Source organism: Primulina eburnea, chromosome 3 (genome assembly GCF_022965805.1).
Source record: "Primulina eburnea isolate SZY01 chromosome 3, ASM2296580v1, whole genome shotgun sequence".
Lineage (NCBI taxonomy): Eukaryota > Viridiplantae > Streptophyta > Magnoliopsida > Lamiales > Gesneriaceae > Primulina > Primulina eburnea.
Window position 1 is genome coordinate 14720189 of NC_133103.1, and position 15775 is coordinate 14735963.

The 15775-nt window shown below is 32.8% G+C and overlaps 2 protein-coding genes across 2 annotated transcripts; both read left to right on the forward strand.

Annotated features, from left to right (window-relative positions):
- Nucleotides 1–3531: 3531 nt before the first annotated feature.
- Nucleotides 3532–5208, forward strand: LOC140826813 (uncharacterized). Its single transcript, XM_073189317.1, has 2 exons — nt 3532–4278; nt 4954–5208. The coding sequence occupies exons 1-2, from the start codon at nt 3759–3761 to the stop codon at nt 5049–5051; spliced, it is 618 nt and encodes a 205-aa protein (XP_073045418.1). The 5' UTR covers nt 3532–3758; the 3' UTR covers nt 5052–5208.
- Nucleotides 5209–5956: 748 nt separating this feature from the next.
- Nucleotides 5957–14610, forward strand: LOC140826812 (ankyrin repeat protein nuc-2). The gene is made up of 13 exons (XM_073189316.1): nt 5957–6135; nt 6251–6313; nt 6727–6897; nt 7432–7563; nt 9201–9340; nt 10168–10254; nt 10888–11013; nt 12164–12316; nt 12664–12729; nt 13461–13562; nt 13757–13927; nt 14057–14136; nt 14378–14610. Exons 1-13 carry the CDS (start codon nt 6105–6107, stop codon nt 14430–14432), a joined length of 1377 nt encoding a protein of 458 aa, XP_073045417.1. The 5' UTR covers nt 5957–6104; the 3' UTR covers nt 14433–14610.
- Nucleotides 14611–15775: the final 1165 nt, after the last annotated feature.

Genomic DNA, 15775 nt, shown 5'->3' on the forward strand with positions numbered 1-15775 from the left:
TATGATTTTCTTCAACTTGGATAATGTTCTTGCCAGGACCGTTTTATTTTCATGTATATAGCTTCAACTGATCATCAATCAGATGCTCTTTGCATGAAGTTTGGAACGTGAATCGCGAGAATAAATCATATATGATCGATACATAAATCCTGCTGAAATCTGAATTGATTTTGGGTTCGGAAAACTGAGATTTTATTATATAATCGGTGTAAATCCTGCTGAATTGAGTTTGGTTTCGTTTCATTATTCTCTGCTGAAGATTCATCAAAACTTTTGGGTTGCTCAAACTTAGTGTTATTCGTGCTGGCATCTATGTTCTCATTAAGTATGAAATCCGTGCTCCAACTATAGATTCTCAAACTCGGCTCTATGAGCAACACTTTGCGCTAAAGATACTCTGTCCTCTGATTCCTCATCTGACCTCATTACTACATTTTGCTGTTCTTCGACTACATCTTCCCATTAGTCGGTTCTTTAGAGTATCTTAGTCAGCTCCTCATCACTCCACCGGTTGGATATATTGTATATATGCCTGTTTGTATGTACTAGCAAGTAACACGTGCGTTGCACGTGGTGAATAAACGTTGTAACGAATAAGTAAACATAAAACACTTATATTGAGTGAAATCGAAAGAACCATTTTCTATTGAATATTATAATATAAAAAGCATTATCAATTTTTTTCTTGTTTAATTTTCAGCTTTTGGGTCATTTCTGTGTGACTGTTTTATCTAAGTTTCCTCATCATTTTACTGAAAACGTCTATTTTTTCATTATCTTGAATTTTATGGTTTCTCCTTTGGAACATGATGAATTTTGTTTATTGTTCTGTGGTTTTGTCATTTCTTTATTATTTCGTGTCTTCTTATTTTCATGTTGTATTTGTTTTGCCCTTTCCTTTGCATTCATTCTTTTCTTAATATTTCATTGATGTTTCAGTTCTTTGTTTTCTTATCAGTATTTCTCTTGAGTTATCGTTTCTCCAATCCATCCACAATTATTGATGTTATTTCATTTTTAGTTGAGACAGACTTGTCTAATTTGAAAAGAAAATTGTGATCTTATTTTCTTTGTTGATCAAGTATTGTTACATGCTCCAAATTACTTTTTTTATACAATATAAAATTTGTAGTTATTGGCAATATGTATTAGATTATTATAATATTATTCAAATAAATATTTTAATTCACCTTAGTATGCATGTCAATTATTTTTTGATGGAGCAACCAATAAATGTCTCAGCAACCTCTTCGAACAATGTCACCTTAGCTATTTCATTTTCATATTGGACCAGCATTGTTATGTGGTACTTGAAAAATTAATTGTGAGAAAGTATGTAAGATCGAGTGCTTACCGCTTTACCAAAAGCTATAGCTAGTAGTAATTGTGCAACTCAAATCTTTTAAACCGCACAGCATCTTAAGCACCACGATTCGATCGCTCTACCAAATAGGGACAATTATTGCACCCAACAATTTCCCTCCTAATAATTGCACTCCTTGCAATCAATGGGAATCGAATCCGTGACATTGACTCTGATACCAATTGTAGGACCGAGTGCTTAACGTTTAGCTAGTAGTAATGGTGCAACTCAAATCTTTTAAACCGCACAGCAGCTCAAGCACCACGGTTCGATCGCTCTACCAAGCAGGGACAATTATTGCACCCAACAAAGTATAAAAAATAATTAAATGTTTTTAAGCATATAAAGTTAATTATAGTTGCAATACCTTTGGACGATCTCGATATTTAGCTTCACACAATTGGTGCAATCAAACCTATTGTAATTTTGGTAACATAATTGAAACAGTTGCAACATGCTTTTTATTGATTTATTTTTCAATTTTTTAAACCTTGCTTTGATGTAATAATAATTGTCTACATGTAATGTTATAAGAGTGAACAAATTTAATTCCGGATAAATCATCTCGTTCCATCACAAAGCCATAAAAGAATATAAAACATCATCAAAATGTTTTGGTTCAAAACAACAATTCATAAAAGACAAATCACAATTAAATTAATGAAGAACTTAAAAGACAAATCACAATTCTAAAAAGATTGACTCTTTTATATAGTTAATAATAATAATAATAATAATAATAATAATAGATAGATAATATATATATATGTATGTAATAAGAGATTAATATTAAGAATTAATTAAAATCTATAAATTAATGAATGACTTAAAAGACAAATCACACTTCTAAAAAAATTGGCTCTTTTATAATAGATATAATATAACGTAATATAATAATAATATAAATAGATAATAGATAATTAAATTAAACTCTATAAATTAATGAAGAACTTAAAAGACAAATCACAATTTAAATTAATGAAAGACTTAAAAGATAAATCATCTATAAATTAACGAAGTATTGGCTCTTTTATATAAGTAATAGATAATCATAATAATAGATTGATATTAATAATTAATTAAAATCTATAAATTAATGAAGGACTTAAAAGACAAATCATAATTTTAAAAAGATTCTAAAAAGATTGGCTCTTTTATATAGGTAATAGATAATAGATTATATGGGTAATAATAATAATAGATTAACATTAATAATTAATTAAAATCTACAAATTAATGAAGGACTTAAAAACAAATCACAATTTTAAAAAGATTGACTCTTTTATATAAGTAATAATAATAATAATATATAGTTAATAATAAAAATACTATATTAATATTAATAATTAATTAAAATCTATAAATTAATGAAGGACTTAAAAGACAAATCACAATTCTAAAAAGATTGGCTCTTTTATATATGTAATGTAATAGATAATAATTAATTAAAATCTATAAATTAACGAAGGACTTAAAAGACAAATCACAATTCTAAAAAGATTGGCTCTTTTATATAGGTAATATAATAGATAGATCTATATAAGATGGTCTACGAGTTCATTCCTTCCTCCAGCTGAAACTGTTCCTGAATCGTATTTGGCTGCTGTCATGCTTCATGCATCTATATTCCTCAAACGGAATTTCTGAGGCCACTGTCGATTACTTGCGAAAGAGGTGGCATTTCAAGGAATGTACACCGTAAGTGAGTACCATAAGCGGGGGGAAATAAAGAAACTTTTGGGAAATCTATTATCAATATCAGAACTTTGATGCTCTCGTTGCTTACAATGAAATGATTGAATTGGGAAAGGGCTACACCATGGGATTATAGTGTATTGTAATATGAAATCAATTCTATTTTGTCTACTTAATGTGTAAAAAAGTATAGCTTACGGTAAAATTATAATCAAAATCAATGGATTTCACAGTAAAACTATAATAAAAATAAATGGATTTCAAATCCAATCTCAAGTGCACCCTCTACTTTTATGTAATTGAATTGAATGGCTGATGACAAAATAGTTTTTTTTCTTAATATATAGCAAAAAAAAGTAATACAAAATAGAATAAGAAAGAGTTTGTTAAAAATGAAAGGTGAAGTTAAGTTAGAGAAGCTCCATAATCAAAGGGCCTCCTCTCCCATTGAAGCTCTCTCAAATCATAGTTTCATCTACAAGTGGTGACGTTCTTATTGTTCATCACAATACCGATAATTTAAAATATTAAAAGAGAGAAATCTTGATACCCTTCAAATTGTGGTGAACAAAATCACTTTGTTGATATCCACCCGCCGGTGGCCCGAGGAGGTTCGCCACCCTCCTCGCCGCGTACTGGAATTCGTCGAAACTCGCATTGTTCCACAGTATATGCTTACATTTAGTTAGAATCTGAGTCGATGGGAGAGCAGGAAAAGAATTCATCAAATAATGAGAATATTATTGAGTCATCCTCGTCATCATCTTCATTATCATCTTCTTGTGACGAAAGAGAGGATTTGCAACGTTTAGAGCGCGCTCCCCCCTTCTGGAGGACGAAGAAACGGCTGTCGAAACAACTCTCTATGTGCGAAACACCCCGTGACATGGCGTGGGAGAGGCGCCGTCTTCAATTTCTGTGCCAGGAGAGGCGTCGAAATGGGGTAAACGATGATGTGATCACGGATGAGGACATGAATGAATTGAAGGGTTGCATAGAATTAGGATTTGGGTTCAACGAGGAAGATGGTCAGAGGCTGTGTCCCACCATTCCTGCCTTGGATCTTTACTTTGCTGTGAGCCGACAGTTTTCTAGTAGTCCCATCTCAAGCCCAGCTAGCAGTAGTGGCTCTACCTCATCCTCGACGTCCCTCGGGGTCCGATCATCATCGTTCGGTAGCCCGACGAGCGATTCTGATTCATGGAAGATTTGCAGTCCTGGTATGTTCCAATATATCATTTTTAGGCCAGTTCGATCATGTCTGAATATTCCATGTTCCACATATGTTTTAACCATTATTTACCTCATCCACTCAGTATCTCCTCCATATAAATATTTAACAAAATGATATTTGTTTGACGATGAATTTGAAACATTAACATTTGTTTAAAATTTGTTCATTGCTTACAATAACCGATCCAATTCAGATTTCCCATCCATTCTATCCAAGATATGATAGATGTAGTTTTGACCAAATTTGATATAAAATATAAAATTATTTGATTTTGGATAATATATTTGTGTTGTAACTACATCATGAATTATTCTATATTACACATGTTAGTCTTTAGAACATCACCATGTATGTCAATTTTTATAAAAATGTAAAGGACTCTCACATGGTCTAATGATATTATAATAAAAGAAAACATTATCGGTATAACATAGATTATCATATCTCATAAACACACAATATATTTTAGAATAGAGATGGATGGAGGGTAATGAAAGCAAATTTAATATATTTTATATTGAAAACTATATACATATGTATATTTAATACACAGAGAGAAAGGTCTTAGGCAAAAATTAAGGGGGAAAAAACTAAATTTGAATTTTTACAGATAAATTAAATTTAACATTGGGTACCTAATAATATATATGTATGGGTGCAGGTGATGATCCTCAACAAGTAAAGACGAAGTTGAGGCATTGGGCTCAAGCCGTGGCTTGTTCTCTCATGCAATCCTCTTCCTCTCCCTCTTCCTCTTGAAGCTCTACATTTTTATGGATTGCTTGTACGATGAAATTCAAGAGATTGATGATTAATGATTATCATTTTTTTCATGAATATTCATTACAAACGATTATTTTTGATTATACACAGCCACTCACCAATCCAAGTACTCATGTTTTATAATTAGGGACGGAGCTAACATCTTAATATAACGATATATTATCACTAAAAAATAAAAAAAATATGTATAAATCTTTTAATCAAGTAATTATAATGCGATAAAAATAATTATCTTACAATTGCTCTTTTCAAGTCTTCACATTTTGAAAGTTTTGTACAATAGTTTTATTATCAACTGTTAAAAATATTTCTTTATCTATATAGACAATGTGCTATCATTCATTCAATCATCACTCATTTGATTGAAAACACCTTATCTACCGTCGCAATCGCTAGAATCAATATAAAATAAATTAATATTAGTAATTTGATTATTTATATAAGAGTAATTTATAATGGGATGCAACAATTAATGTTTTTGAATAATTCTACAAATTTATCTATCAGAAAATCTTATAAAACAACGCATAATTTTTTAATGTCAACATAATATCTAAATATGTCATAAAAAATAATTTTGTTTTATAATAAATTTATGTTCATATTTCGTATAATGAAGCATCTTCACATGATAAATTCTGTAAAGTTTTTTTTTATATAAAAAAAAACATAAACATATAATTCAGCAACTACCATTGAATTGATCATACATGTATTGAGTAGATTATTAATTATTGATTATATTTATTAGTATATTTACACAAAATCAATAAGATCTTAGATATGTTTTGCATATAAAGTTGCAAAATTTCAATATCTCAGTTGAATTTTCTAAATAGTTTTTTGTCTATTAATTCATAGTTGAAAATCTCAAATAAAAGACATTCCAAAAAAAAAAAAAAAAAAACTCGTATAGCTCGACGTTGATTCAAGAAACCAGGATTCATATAAAAGTGGTGCGGGAGTGGTAGCGAAGCAAAGCAAAACCCTGCTGGCCTGCTCTGTTACAGCTTCAACTAGTTGGCGGCTATGGCTCCTGATGCTTCCGATGCTCTGGCTGGTGCTTTTTGCTTCCTTTTTTTAGTGACTTTTTGTCTAGGAGATGAGAAAATACGACCTACCCTTTTCAAATAAGTTTCACCTATGCGTTTGTTTGTTTGTTTGTTTGATCGCAGTGAGGGAAAAGGTTCAAACTTTTTTGACTTCTGCCAAGACTGGGAATTTAGATCTCCTCAAGAGTAAGTGTTGCTTTTACTTCCTAGTGCAAACTCTATTTCTGTTGTATATCATACGTTGGCTCCTCAGGCATGCTTCAATCTTGATTGGGTTTCATTTGGATTGAGTTCTTGTATTGGTGCTCTCCTAAGGATTTACGGATAAGGGTGGATGCTAATGTGGTCAGTGTTAATATTGTCTGGTGGTGGATAAGCTGCATAAATACTAATTGGTTAATGGCTTATGGAACTTTGTCGTTTTTGTTGTGGGCAATGCTACATGAATTTTTAAAATAATTCCTTTTGACTAAATTAGATTTTATGTGCTCTTCTGTTGTACTTAAATCCATATATTTTGGTTCCTTTTTATCTGTCTGTTTTCGCATTTATCTTTTGCGTTGGATTTTTTAGTCAGTTTTATTTGGTTGACAAAGTAGAATTGGCGAAACAACTTGATGATGGAAAAGGTTTAGCGCAAACAGTAGCAGATGTTAAGGATGCTAACCAAAGAGGTGCTCTTCACTTTGCTGCAAGGGAGGGGCAAACTGAGACGTGCAAGTTCTTACTTGAGGAGTGTGATATTGATGTTAATGTGAAAGATGAAGATGGTAATTTCTTATTTCCAAGTAATTTTATCCAGTTTTTCTTCAATATGCTATCTGGTTTTGCTTAAGTTATGAAAATTTTATGAAATTAATTGATCTGATTAAACCTTGTTTGCTTAATGTTAATTAACTTAATTTATAGTTCATTTATCTTCATTACCTTTTTGCCACAATAGCTGCGCATAACTTTTAGCTTTGGTGTTTGTTTATACCTTAGGAGTTGATATCAATCCCATTCTTCTGATTTTAATTATATCCAGTTGTCTAGGTTTTGATTTATATTTAAATGGTGAAAAACATTTGATTTTTTTATGCATAAGCATCCTATTTGAAACTCTAGTGGTTGCTTATGGAAGTTCACTCGTGATTTTTGGTTTGAATTGCGCGGTGGTGAACATAGTTTCATGTTTTCTAATTATGAAAGGCATGTCTTTGTCAAAATTCCCAATTTTTCGTGTAATCTAGCTTACCATTTGGTTGAGATGAGTGATTGGATTACTCTCCTTAGTTTTGTCTTCACATTTTATCTATGGATAGGAGAGACTCCTCTTATTCACGCTGCTCGGCAAGGACACACTACCACTGCCAAGTATCTTGTGAAATGTGGCGCCGATCCTTCTATACCTAGTGAATTGGGGGCTGCTGCGTTGCATCATTCTGCAGGAATAGGTAAAAAATTTCTGGTTTCTCGATTGCTTTTTTAGTTCATTCGTTAGTTTTGGGTGAGGTTCCTTTGTTACTGGTATACTCGTTTGGTTTCATAATAAACTGTAATAAAACTCCTATATAATCAATAAATTTTCTCGTCTTATTCTTTTCCATTGTTTTTAAGTTTGCGAAGGAAAAAATCATCTAGTGACACCGAGACTAAATGAACTATTGGATTTTGGAGTTGTAGTAAATACCCAACGTTCATTGTGAAATACCAATTTCACCTCTTAATATCTTTTTTATCAAGTGTACAACTGCATCTAACTTCTAAAATTTGTTTCTAGTACAGAATCAGTAATCATGCAGTTTGATTCTTTTTTGTGCTTGTTCTAGTTCTTCCTTCGAGTTTTTAACCAGCAAGGAAAAGGTGATCTATATATCCCCGTCAAAGAGTGTTAAACTTGTAATCAAGTGGTTGACAAATGTATTTAGTCCAATGAACATGGAGGGGCGACTAGAATTTATACAGCAACTTTCCAAATATCAAAGACAGAAATCTCTTTTGTTATGTCCCAAGTGAAGTCCAATGAGAAACAATCAATTGCTAACTCCACTTTATTTCAGTATCCGTGCTAGTTATGCATTCCATTCTAAATAAAATATCCTCTTTGATCCTTTATTAGGCATACAAGGTGGTCATTCCAGGCAGTGTCTGTTAGAGGAATCAGTGTTTCAAACCGAAAATAACAGATGATAAAGGGAAGAATACTGCTTTACGTCTGCATCCCATATTTTAATTTGTGCACACTCACAAAATTGACACAAGTTTAATGAGCTGATGTCTGAAAGATAATGTAAGAAGGTTAAGTTGGGTTCTGTTATCAACAAGTACCTACCTCTTGATCGAGATTTTTGGGATTGAAAGAAAAGCTGAACCTAGATATTGTGAAAAATTGGTGGTTGTGGAACACCGCAGCTGGAAAATTAATTGGTATACTATCAACCAGAAAATAAATTGTAAATTTACATAGCTACCAAATGATGGCTTTCATTTGGAATAGCTGTTGATATTACATGCTTGCTGCCACTACTTGTCATGTTCATACTCACTTGGTGTGATCAAGTTAGCTAACTATGATTACCCTTTAACTGCACATGTTTAAGCACTACTTAATTGTTGCCAGGTGACATATTATCTATGGTTATTCCTGTCTAATTACATCGATATGATATTTATTAGAACAATTGAGTAACATATGAACAACGTTGTGGTTGTTTATTTAAATTTATCTGTTGTTTTTGTTTCATATAATAATTTCATGTTATCATCTCGTGCTTTACCTGTTAGGTGTTAGCCAGAAAATTTCTCCACTTTATGCTTTTCATTTGTCTAGAACAATATTCATCACATTTCCAATAGTCCAAGTTCTTCTGAAGTTGGTGGCCTGTTAAACCTGATTTTTTTTTAATGATTTTTACTATTTAATATGTAAAACTAGGTCTAGCCAACATTTATGTGGTTTATGCATTTACTTATATAGCATTCCCAATTTTCTCTAGGTCGAGCGATGCCTTTGTTATAATACTTTAGTTTGAACAAAATTGCGTCCCTCACTTCATCATGTAATATGTTTGAATTGAATCTCGGTTTGTAGGGGATGTTGAGTTGTTGAAGTTCTTTCTTGCAAAGGGTGTAGATGTTGATTTTCAAAGTCATGTTGGTACTCCCCTTGTATGGGCTGCTGGAAATGCTCAGCATGATGCTGTCAAAGTGCTACTGGAACATAAAGCCAATGTAAGCCATACACACTATTAGCATCAAAAGGTTTAGTTTGGATGCAAAGGTATCATGCATCTCTGTGCAATAACTATATGATAATTTGTTTGAAGAAAACTCATATTTGCATATCCTCAACCTATAGCAGAATTGTCTTACACGGTGGTGTGAGGTAAAGAATTGCATCTATGAATCAAAGATGATAATACGTTGATCAAGGTGAATTTAAAGTAAAACCAACTACTCGTTCTTTAATCAACACCCTTCTAGTAATTAGGAATGCTAAAAAATTGACTACACTTAATGTTAATAACCTCCTACATCTGCTGATGAGTCATTCCGTTTTATCTCATCAAATTGCAATTTCACTCCACCTGCAATTTATTTATGCAAGGTTTGGATGGCCATTTTTTAGTTAAAGATTTTAAGTTAGTATTGTGCTAAATGGACCTCATGTGGCAGAACTATATTCATAATTTAAGACATGGGAGCACTTAATACCAGAAACTGTCACAGTTTTTTCCCCAAACACAACGTTCCGTGTACCATCAAGCCTTCACAACCAATTAAATGAATCTGACAAATCATACCACTTCAGTTATGTCATCTCTCTTCGGCCTTTGATCCTTGCTGTTATGAAATGCTGCAAGACTTTCTGGGAAACACATAGAAACTGAAGCATGTAAAGAATTTATCATTACCTTTTGAAAGATTAATATAGTAGGATCAAACAAAATATACCATTTTTCATTCCTTAACCCTCAGTTTCTTAACAATTACATTATACGGCCTTCCATTTGATTAACTTGAAGTTGTTTTTTTGTTTCATTTTTCTCCTTGATCAGCCTAATGCCAAAACTGAAGATGATGTTACACCTCTGTTGTCAGCGGTTGCTGCAGGTTCATTGGCATGTTCAGAGTTGCTGATTAAGGTTCTTTGTTTCTTTTGCTTTTGCTCTTTTGCTGCTGTTGCCATTGTCCTGTTTATTGTAAAGTTGCTATATTTAGTGTTTGTGTTCCGATTTCTTTTGCTTTTGATAAATTTAGCTAACTTTCCTACCGTGTTGATTTTGGCTGATTTTCTTTAAATGAATAAAAAAACCCAAGAAGAAATCACATTATTTTGCAGCTATCTACGACGCTGTTGAAATATTTTGTTGGTTTGCATGAACTAAAATAGTTTGCCTGCAACTTACATGGAAATCATGAAATTGTATTTCTTTTTCAAAACTATTTGATATACTTTTCTATTTGAAGTTCGACTATATCAATTTAAAGTTACTCTAACAATCAGATGGTGTTTTTAAAATCATCCAACTTGTTTTAGCTGGCATGAGCAATGTTTGAGCTTAAAGTGGTTTAACAACTGTGGATTTTACTATAAATGGTTATGTAAATTGTATTTGTACATATAATGTAATTTTACTTCAAAAGGATGACGAGCTTTGAAAGCTATAAAAATTTTGTGGATATGGATCCATTTTTCTATGGAATAATGTTCAAAGTGTTGCAATAACATGCATTCTCTAGTTCACCTAAAAATATCTTTCTCGTTTTGCACACAGGCAGGAGCAAATGTCAATGTTTCTGCGGGTGGAGCAACACCCATGCACATTGCTGCTGATGGTGGCAACCCTGAAATGATCAACTGTTTGTTACAAGCTGGAGCTAATCCTGATGCAATTGATGAGGTACACGACTATTATGTCCTATGATAGTCTCTTTAGATATCTGTTTTCTCTTAATAATAAAAATCACCTTATGTCCATTAGTTTTTCCAGTTGAGGTACTTGATTTAGAGAGATTCTGAGACCTTTCTTTGATATGATCTCCTAAATAAATCCGCTAAACATTTGCATCCTTCATGTTTCGTATTTTGGATCCAAAATTCAATTAGTCTTTCATGCACACACTGGGTATGGGCATAGACAGTGTAGAGAGATATATTATACACGGGTTTTATTTGGCTCGACCATGACATCCACGAGACAGATATCCAAAGGTACCGTTTGGTTCATGGTATGAGATAAATAGTATGGATATAATCAATAATTTTTAATAAAAAAAAATATAAAAATGATAGTTAATATAATGTTGGATTTGATTGATTAATTTGATTAAATTTGAGATAACGTGATATTACCGTTTTGTTTTTTTGAAAATATCAATAAAATATTTATAATATTATTTATTAAGGATAATATTGTAATTTCACTTCAATGATTTGATCTATGTGACATAAATTATTGATGATTTGACTGATGTAAGATAAATGATTGGTAGATACATAAATGATATGGTGCACCAAACATGAGATTAATTAGATTGAATAAAAATATAGATAAATAATATAGCGAACCAAACGTTACCAAATAGTATTGTTTTAGTTATCCCAATCAACATTTCTTGGCAGCTAAATGGGACCAAAACATAAGTAATATGCATGATCAACCATAGAATCGAAATGAGGCATGTGGCATCCAAGAAGGAGCTGCATGTACTTCAATGGGGTCAGTTTGGTTACTAGTGATTCACTTTATCAGTAATTGAGTTCAGTTAACTTATTTGAATGTAAAACGTCAATGCATGTAATTGTTCAAAATATGGGAGGAAAATGTGTTAGAAGAATCCTGGAACTACTCCAGCTAAGGAGACTCAATTATGTATACTCTCTTTTTGTTAAGTATAGAAGAAGCTATATTTACCACATTGTCATTATAACAGTATCCTACCCACGTTTTGGGGCTATTGGGCTGGAGAGGAAATAAAGAAGTTTGCATCCCTGACTTTGATCTTTCTCCATTTAAGTTGGATTTTTATTCGAATGTTTTTGCGCTGCAGGACGGCTTGAGGCCTATACAGGTTGCAGCTTCAAGAGGAAACAGGGTTGCTGTTGAAATTCTTTTCCCTGAAACGTTGCGATTTACGGATGCTCCAGAGTGGAGTGTTGACGGAATTCTCGATCATATGCAAAGTGAAACAAGAAGGAAAGAGGTGGGTACTTCGCCATCTACTTGTGTTTGTATCTTTTTGATATTGGAAACACCGTCTTTTGCTAATTTGGGTGAGATTTGTAATGTTTATTTTCAGTAAAATCATAGCGGGCCCAATGGGTAGTAACCTGGTGTCAGCTTTTATGATATTGTTGGTTATTCTAGTATTAGAATTCTTTTGTTTTTCTATAAGGACCTTGGTTTTTTTTACCCTACTCAATAATAACAAATTTTAGCTGATGTCATTCTAACATAAGTAGCCACATAATCAGCAGAAACTGGTGGCAAGTTTTTTGATTCATGTGTTCTCGTTAGATTTTTAAGGGGTTGTAATGTAAAACATTGCAGGATGAAAGAGATGGATTGCAGGACACCAGCAAACTGAAAAATGTTATCCCTCCAAAGCAGCCTGAGGTCTTTCTTGAATTGCATTGAACCTAGTTTTTTTATCTGTTTTATATTTGTTTTAGTTGGAACTGGAAATTGTTTTAAAGAAATACAGGCATGTCATGAAAGTGCTACTAGTGTCATTTCATGTATCGTTAATTGTCCCTGTTTAGTACATAGTGAGTGCACAATATGCTTAGTTTAAAAATAGTTTGCATTTTGAGTGTGCATTTTGTTTAATATGAAGGTTAAAAAGTGACATTGGGCATTTTTTGCATTTTTTATTTGAAAAACAATACATCCTTGATTTTAAAAAGGGCTATTTATGAAATTTTCGGGTTTAGATTATGATACATTATTCTCATACTGTAGTACGTAGCAGAAAGTAAAAATTTTGGGAATTGCCCAAAAGAGAGCAGAAAATTTAGTACACTTTCATGTTGGACCCATGTCGATGCTTGCGAATTCTCAAAAGGAGTTTATGTTTAGGCATAAATTACATGGAAACTTCCTACCTTACATTTATAAGTAAACAATGCAGTGGATTGAAATTGATTATCAATATTTTTTGACAAAATTACTGGTAGTGACAACTTTTAAATATTTCGTGTTTATTTTTTTAAAGAAAGTGTGTGCTGAAATATTTTATTCCACAGCATGTTGAAGTATGCATTTGCATTCCTGCTGCCAAAACTTGTTTGAATATAAAATAATCAGTATTTTGAGGCTCGACTTATTTGTTAGTGTTCAATATCTAGGTAACACCTGAGGCCAAGAATAATGCTGCTGAAGCCAAGGCAAGAGCTGACACTGCCTATAGGAGGAAAGATTATATGACTGCTATTGATGCTTATACCCAGGTCTCTCTCTCTCTCTCTCTCTCCCCTTTTGCTCTAAGTTACAGTTGTCTTTTGCTTAATTATATTTTGAACAGTGGAATGATAGGGGAGAGATAAATTTCAACATGCTCCTTTAGCTTTACCAGTAGATGTATTAAATTTTGTAATTTATTAGTAACACGTTTTTTCGTTTTGGACTCTTTGGTGGATGTCAGGCAATTGATTTCGACCCAACTGATGCCACTTTGCTATCTAATAGAAGCCTTAGCTGGATTCGTATGGGGCAAGCCGAGCATGCTTTAGCTGATGCTAAGGCATGCAGGGATCTTAGACCAGATTGGCCAAAGGCCTGCTATCGTGAAGGGGCTGCTCTCCGACTCATGCAGGTACAGTCTCATTCTTCAAAACCAAATAGTTGACTCTCGAAAATCATTAGCTTTGTTCTTACTCGACTTTTTTTTTCTTTTCTTTCCTGTTTTTTCCTTCCCGTCTTTCAATATATTATCATACTGCAGAAGTTTGAAGAGGCAGCCAATGCTTTCTATGAAGGAGTAATTCTTGATCCTGAAAATAAAGAGCTTGTAACTGCTTTCAGGTTACAATTTACCTCTTTTTCCATTTAGATATGTTGCTTACTGCAATTTGTGCGGTATTATTATCTGGTGCCAATCAAATGCACACGTGGAATGCAAGTATATAAATGAACTATAACTAAGTCAAGGAGTTCACTGATTACTAGAAGGCACTTTGTACTTGTATGTTGGATTGCAGAGAATATAATGGTTTTTATGACTATCGTCGGGCTGAGATGCTAATTAATGTTGATTGTATTTCAGGGAAGCTGTTGAAGCTGGAAGGAATTTTCATAGTACACAGCAGCCAAAATCTTGATTTTGTCTTGGTTTTAGCCTGTTGGTCTTAAATGGTTTTGACTTTTATTTTTCTTTTAACTTTTGGATTACTTTAGCTTTACCATTTTCCTTTACACTCGTTCGTTCGTATAAAATCTATGACTTAAGTATTTTATTGAGCTGGGACGAGCGTGTTAATATTTATGGAATGTTATACAGGGATTGTGAGTAGCCACTAACCATGTGAAGCAGCACAAGTGTATATAAAAAAAATCAATCAAAATAAATACAAAGATAAAGCATATAATTCCCAAAATTTACTCTCAAATTACGTAGGCACCACCATCCTAGCCCTTACAAAAGATTTTATCCCACATATACAAGTACATGGAGAACGACTTGCCTCATGTTCAATTCCAAATTGATGTAGTTACTTGAGACGGCAGTCAAATGTGGCAATCAGTGATGACTGATAAAGAAAATTTGAATAGCCTTGTTACTCCACTGTAACTTTGAATAAAGTGGTGGCACCTCTTTCTGATTTGATATCCCCATACAACCTGTCTTTCCAGAGAAGTCGCTCCATCATGCATGTTTCAGAATGTTTTGATATAAAATATGTTTAATTAGGTTCGCATTTTGCAAAGTTCACATAATGCCTCATCTGCTCAACAAATTCAATGTATGCCAACGCAGAACTGCACAGGAAAAGAAGTTATGATAGTTAGAATATATAGTCTTTGACAATATAACTAAGGTCATCCACTTAATACTATGGCTATAACGGCTGAGAATATGATGGGAGTGGCGGTTTTCGGAAGTTTAACATCAATCATCTACTTCTCCCACTATATGTTATTCAAAGTTCATCCTGAATAGCATCTATGAGTCCTGGTTATGAAGAGAGCCATGGACATGGATATCCTGAAGCTAAGGTTCAAGGTCACATATATATGCATACCCAAACCGAGAAGAATTAAAGCTCAATATTATACAACATAGATACGTTATCAAACCGAGAAGGAAAGAGAAATATTCAATAAGTTTAATGAATCAAGAAATTAGTTGCATGGAGTTCAATATATGCGTAACTAAGTATTAAAAATATGAAACGAATATTCTTCCATCGTGAATATTAAAAAATAAGAATTTTTTTCAGCTTTTGATCAACTATGGATCAAATGTTCGAGAGGACGGACCGGGGTCTTGTGTCAAACACAACTATTATTAGCCGATAAGCTAGGAGAGTTCAAATGCAGCAATCATATAATACAAGTAGTGAAAGGAACAATGGAGTTCACATCTAATAGAGACAGCAAACATATTGAATTAAAAAGAAAAAAAATGCTATAGTTGATCCATGTATTGAAGAATTGTGTCGCC

What these genes read in the sequence shown, in the direction of transcription:
- LOC140826813 (XM_073189317.1), top strand. Translation starts at nt 3,759, where the DNA reads ATGGGAGAGCAGGAAAAGAATTCATCAAATAATGAGAATATTATTGAG. An exon ending in ATGGAAGATTTGCAGTCCTG is followed by an intron (nt 4,279 to 4,953) that starts GTATGTTCCAAT and finishes GTATGGGTGCAG; the next exon opens with GTGATGATCCTCAACAAGTA.
- LOC140826812 (XM_073189316.1), top strand. Translation starts at nt 6,105, where the DNA reads ATGGCTCCTGATGCTTCCGATGCTCTGGCTG. An exon ending in GCATCATTCTGCAGGAATAG is followed by an intron (nt 7,564 to 9,200) that starts GTAAAAAATTTC and finishes CTCGGTTTGTAG; the next exon opens with GGGATGTTGAGTTGTTGAAG. An exon ending in GTGAAACAAGAAGGAAAGAG is followed by an intron (nt 12,317 to 12,663) that starts GTGGGTACTTCG and finishes AAAACATTGCAG; the next exon opens with GATGAAAGAGATGGATTGCA.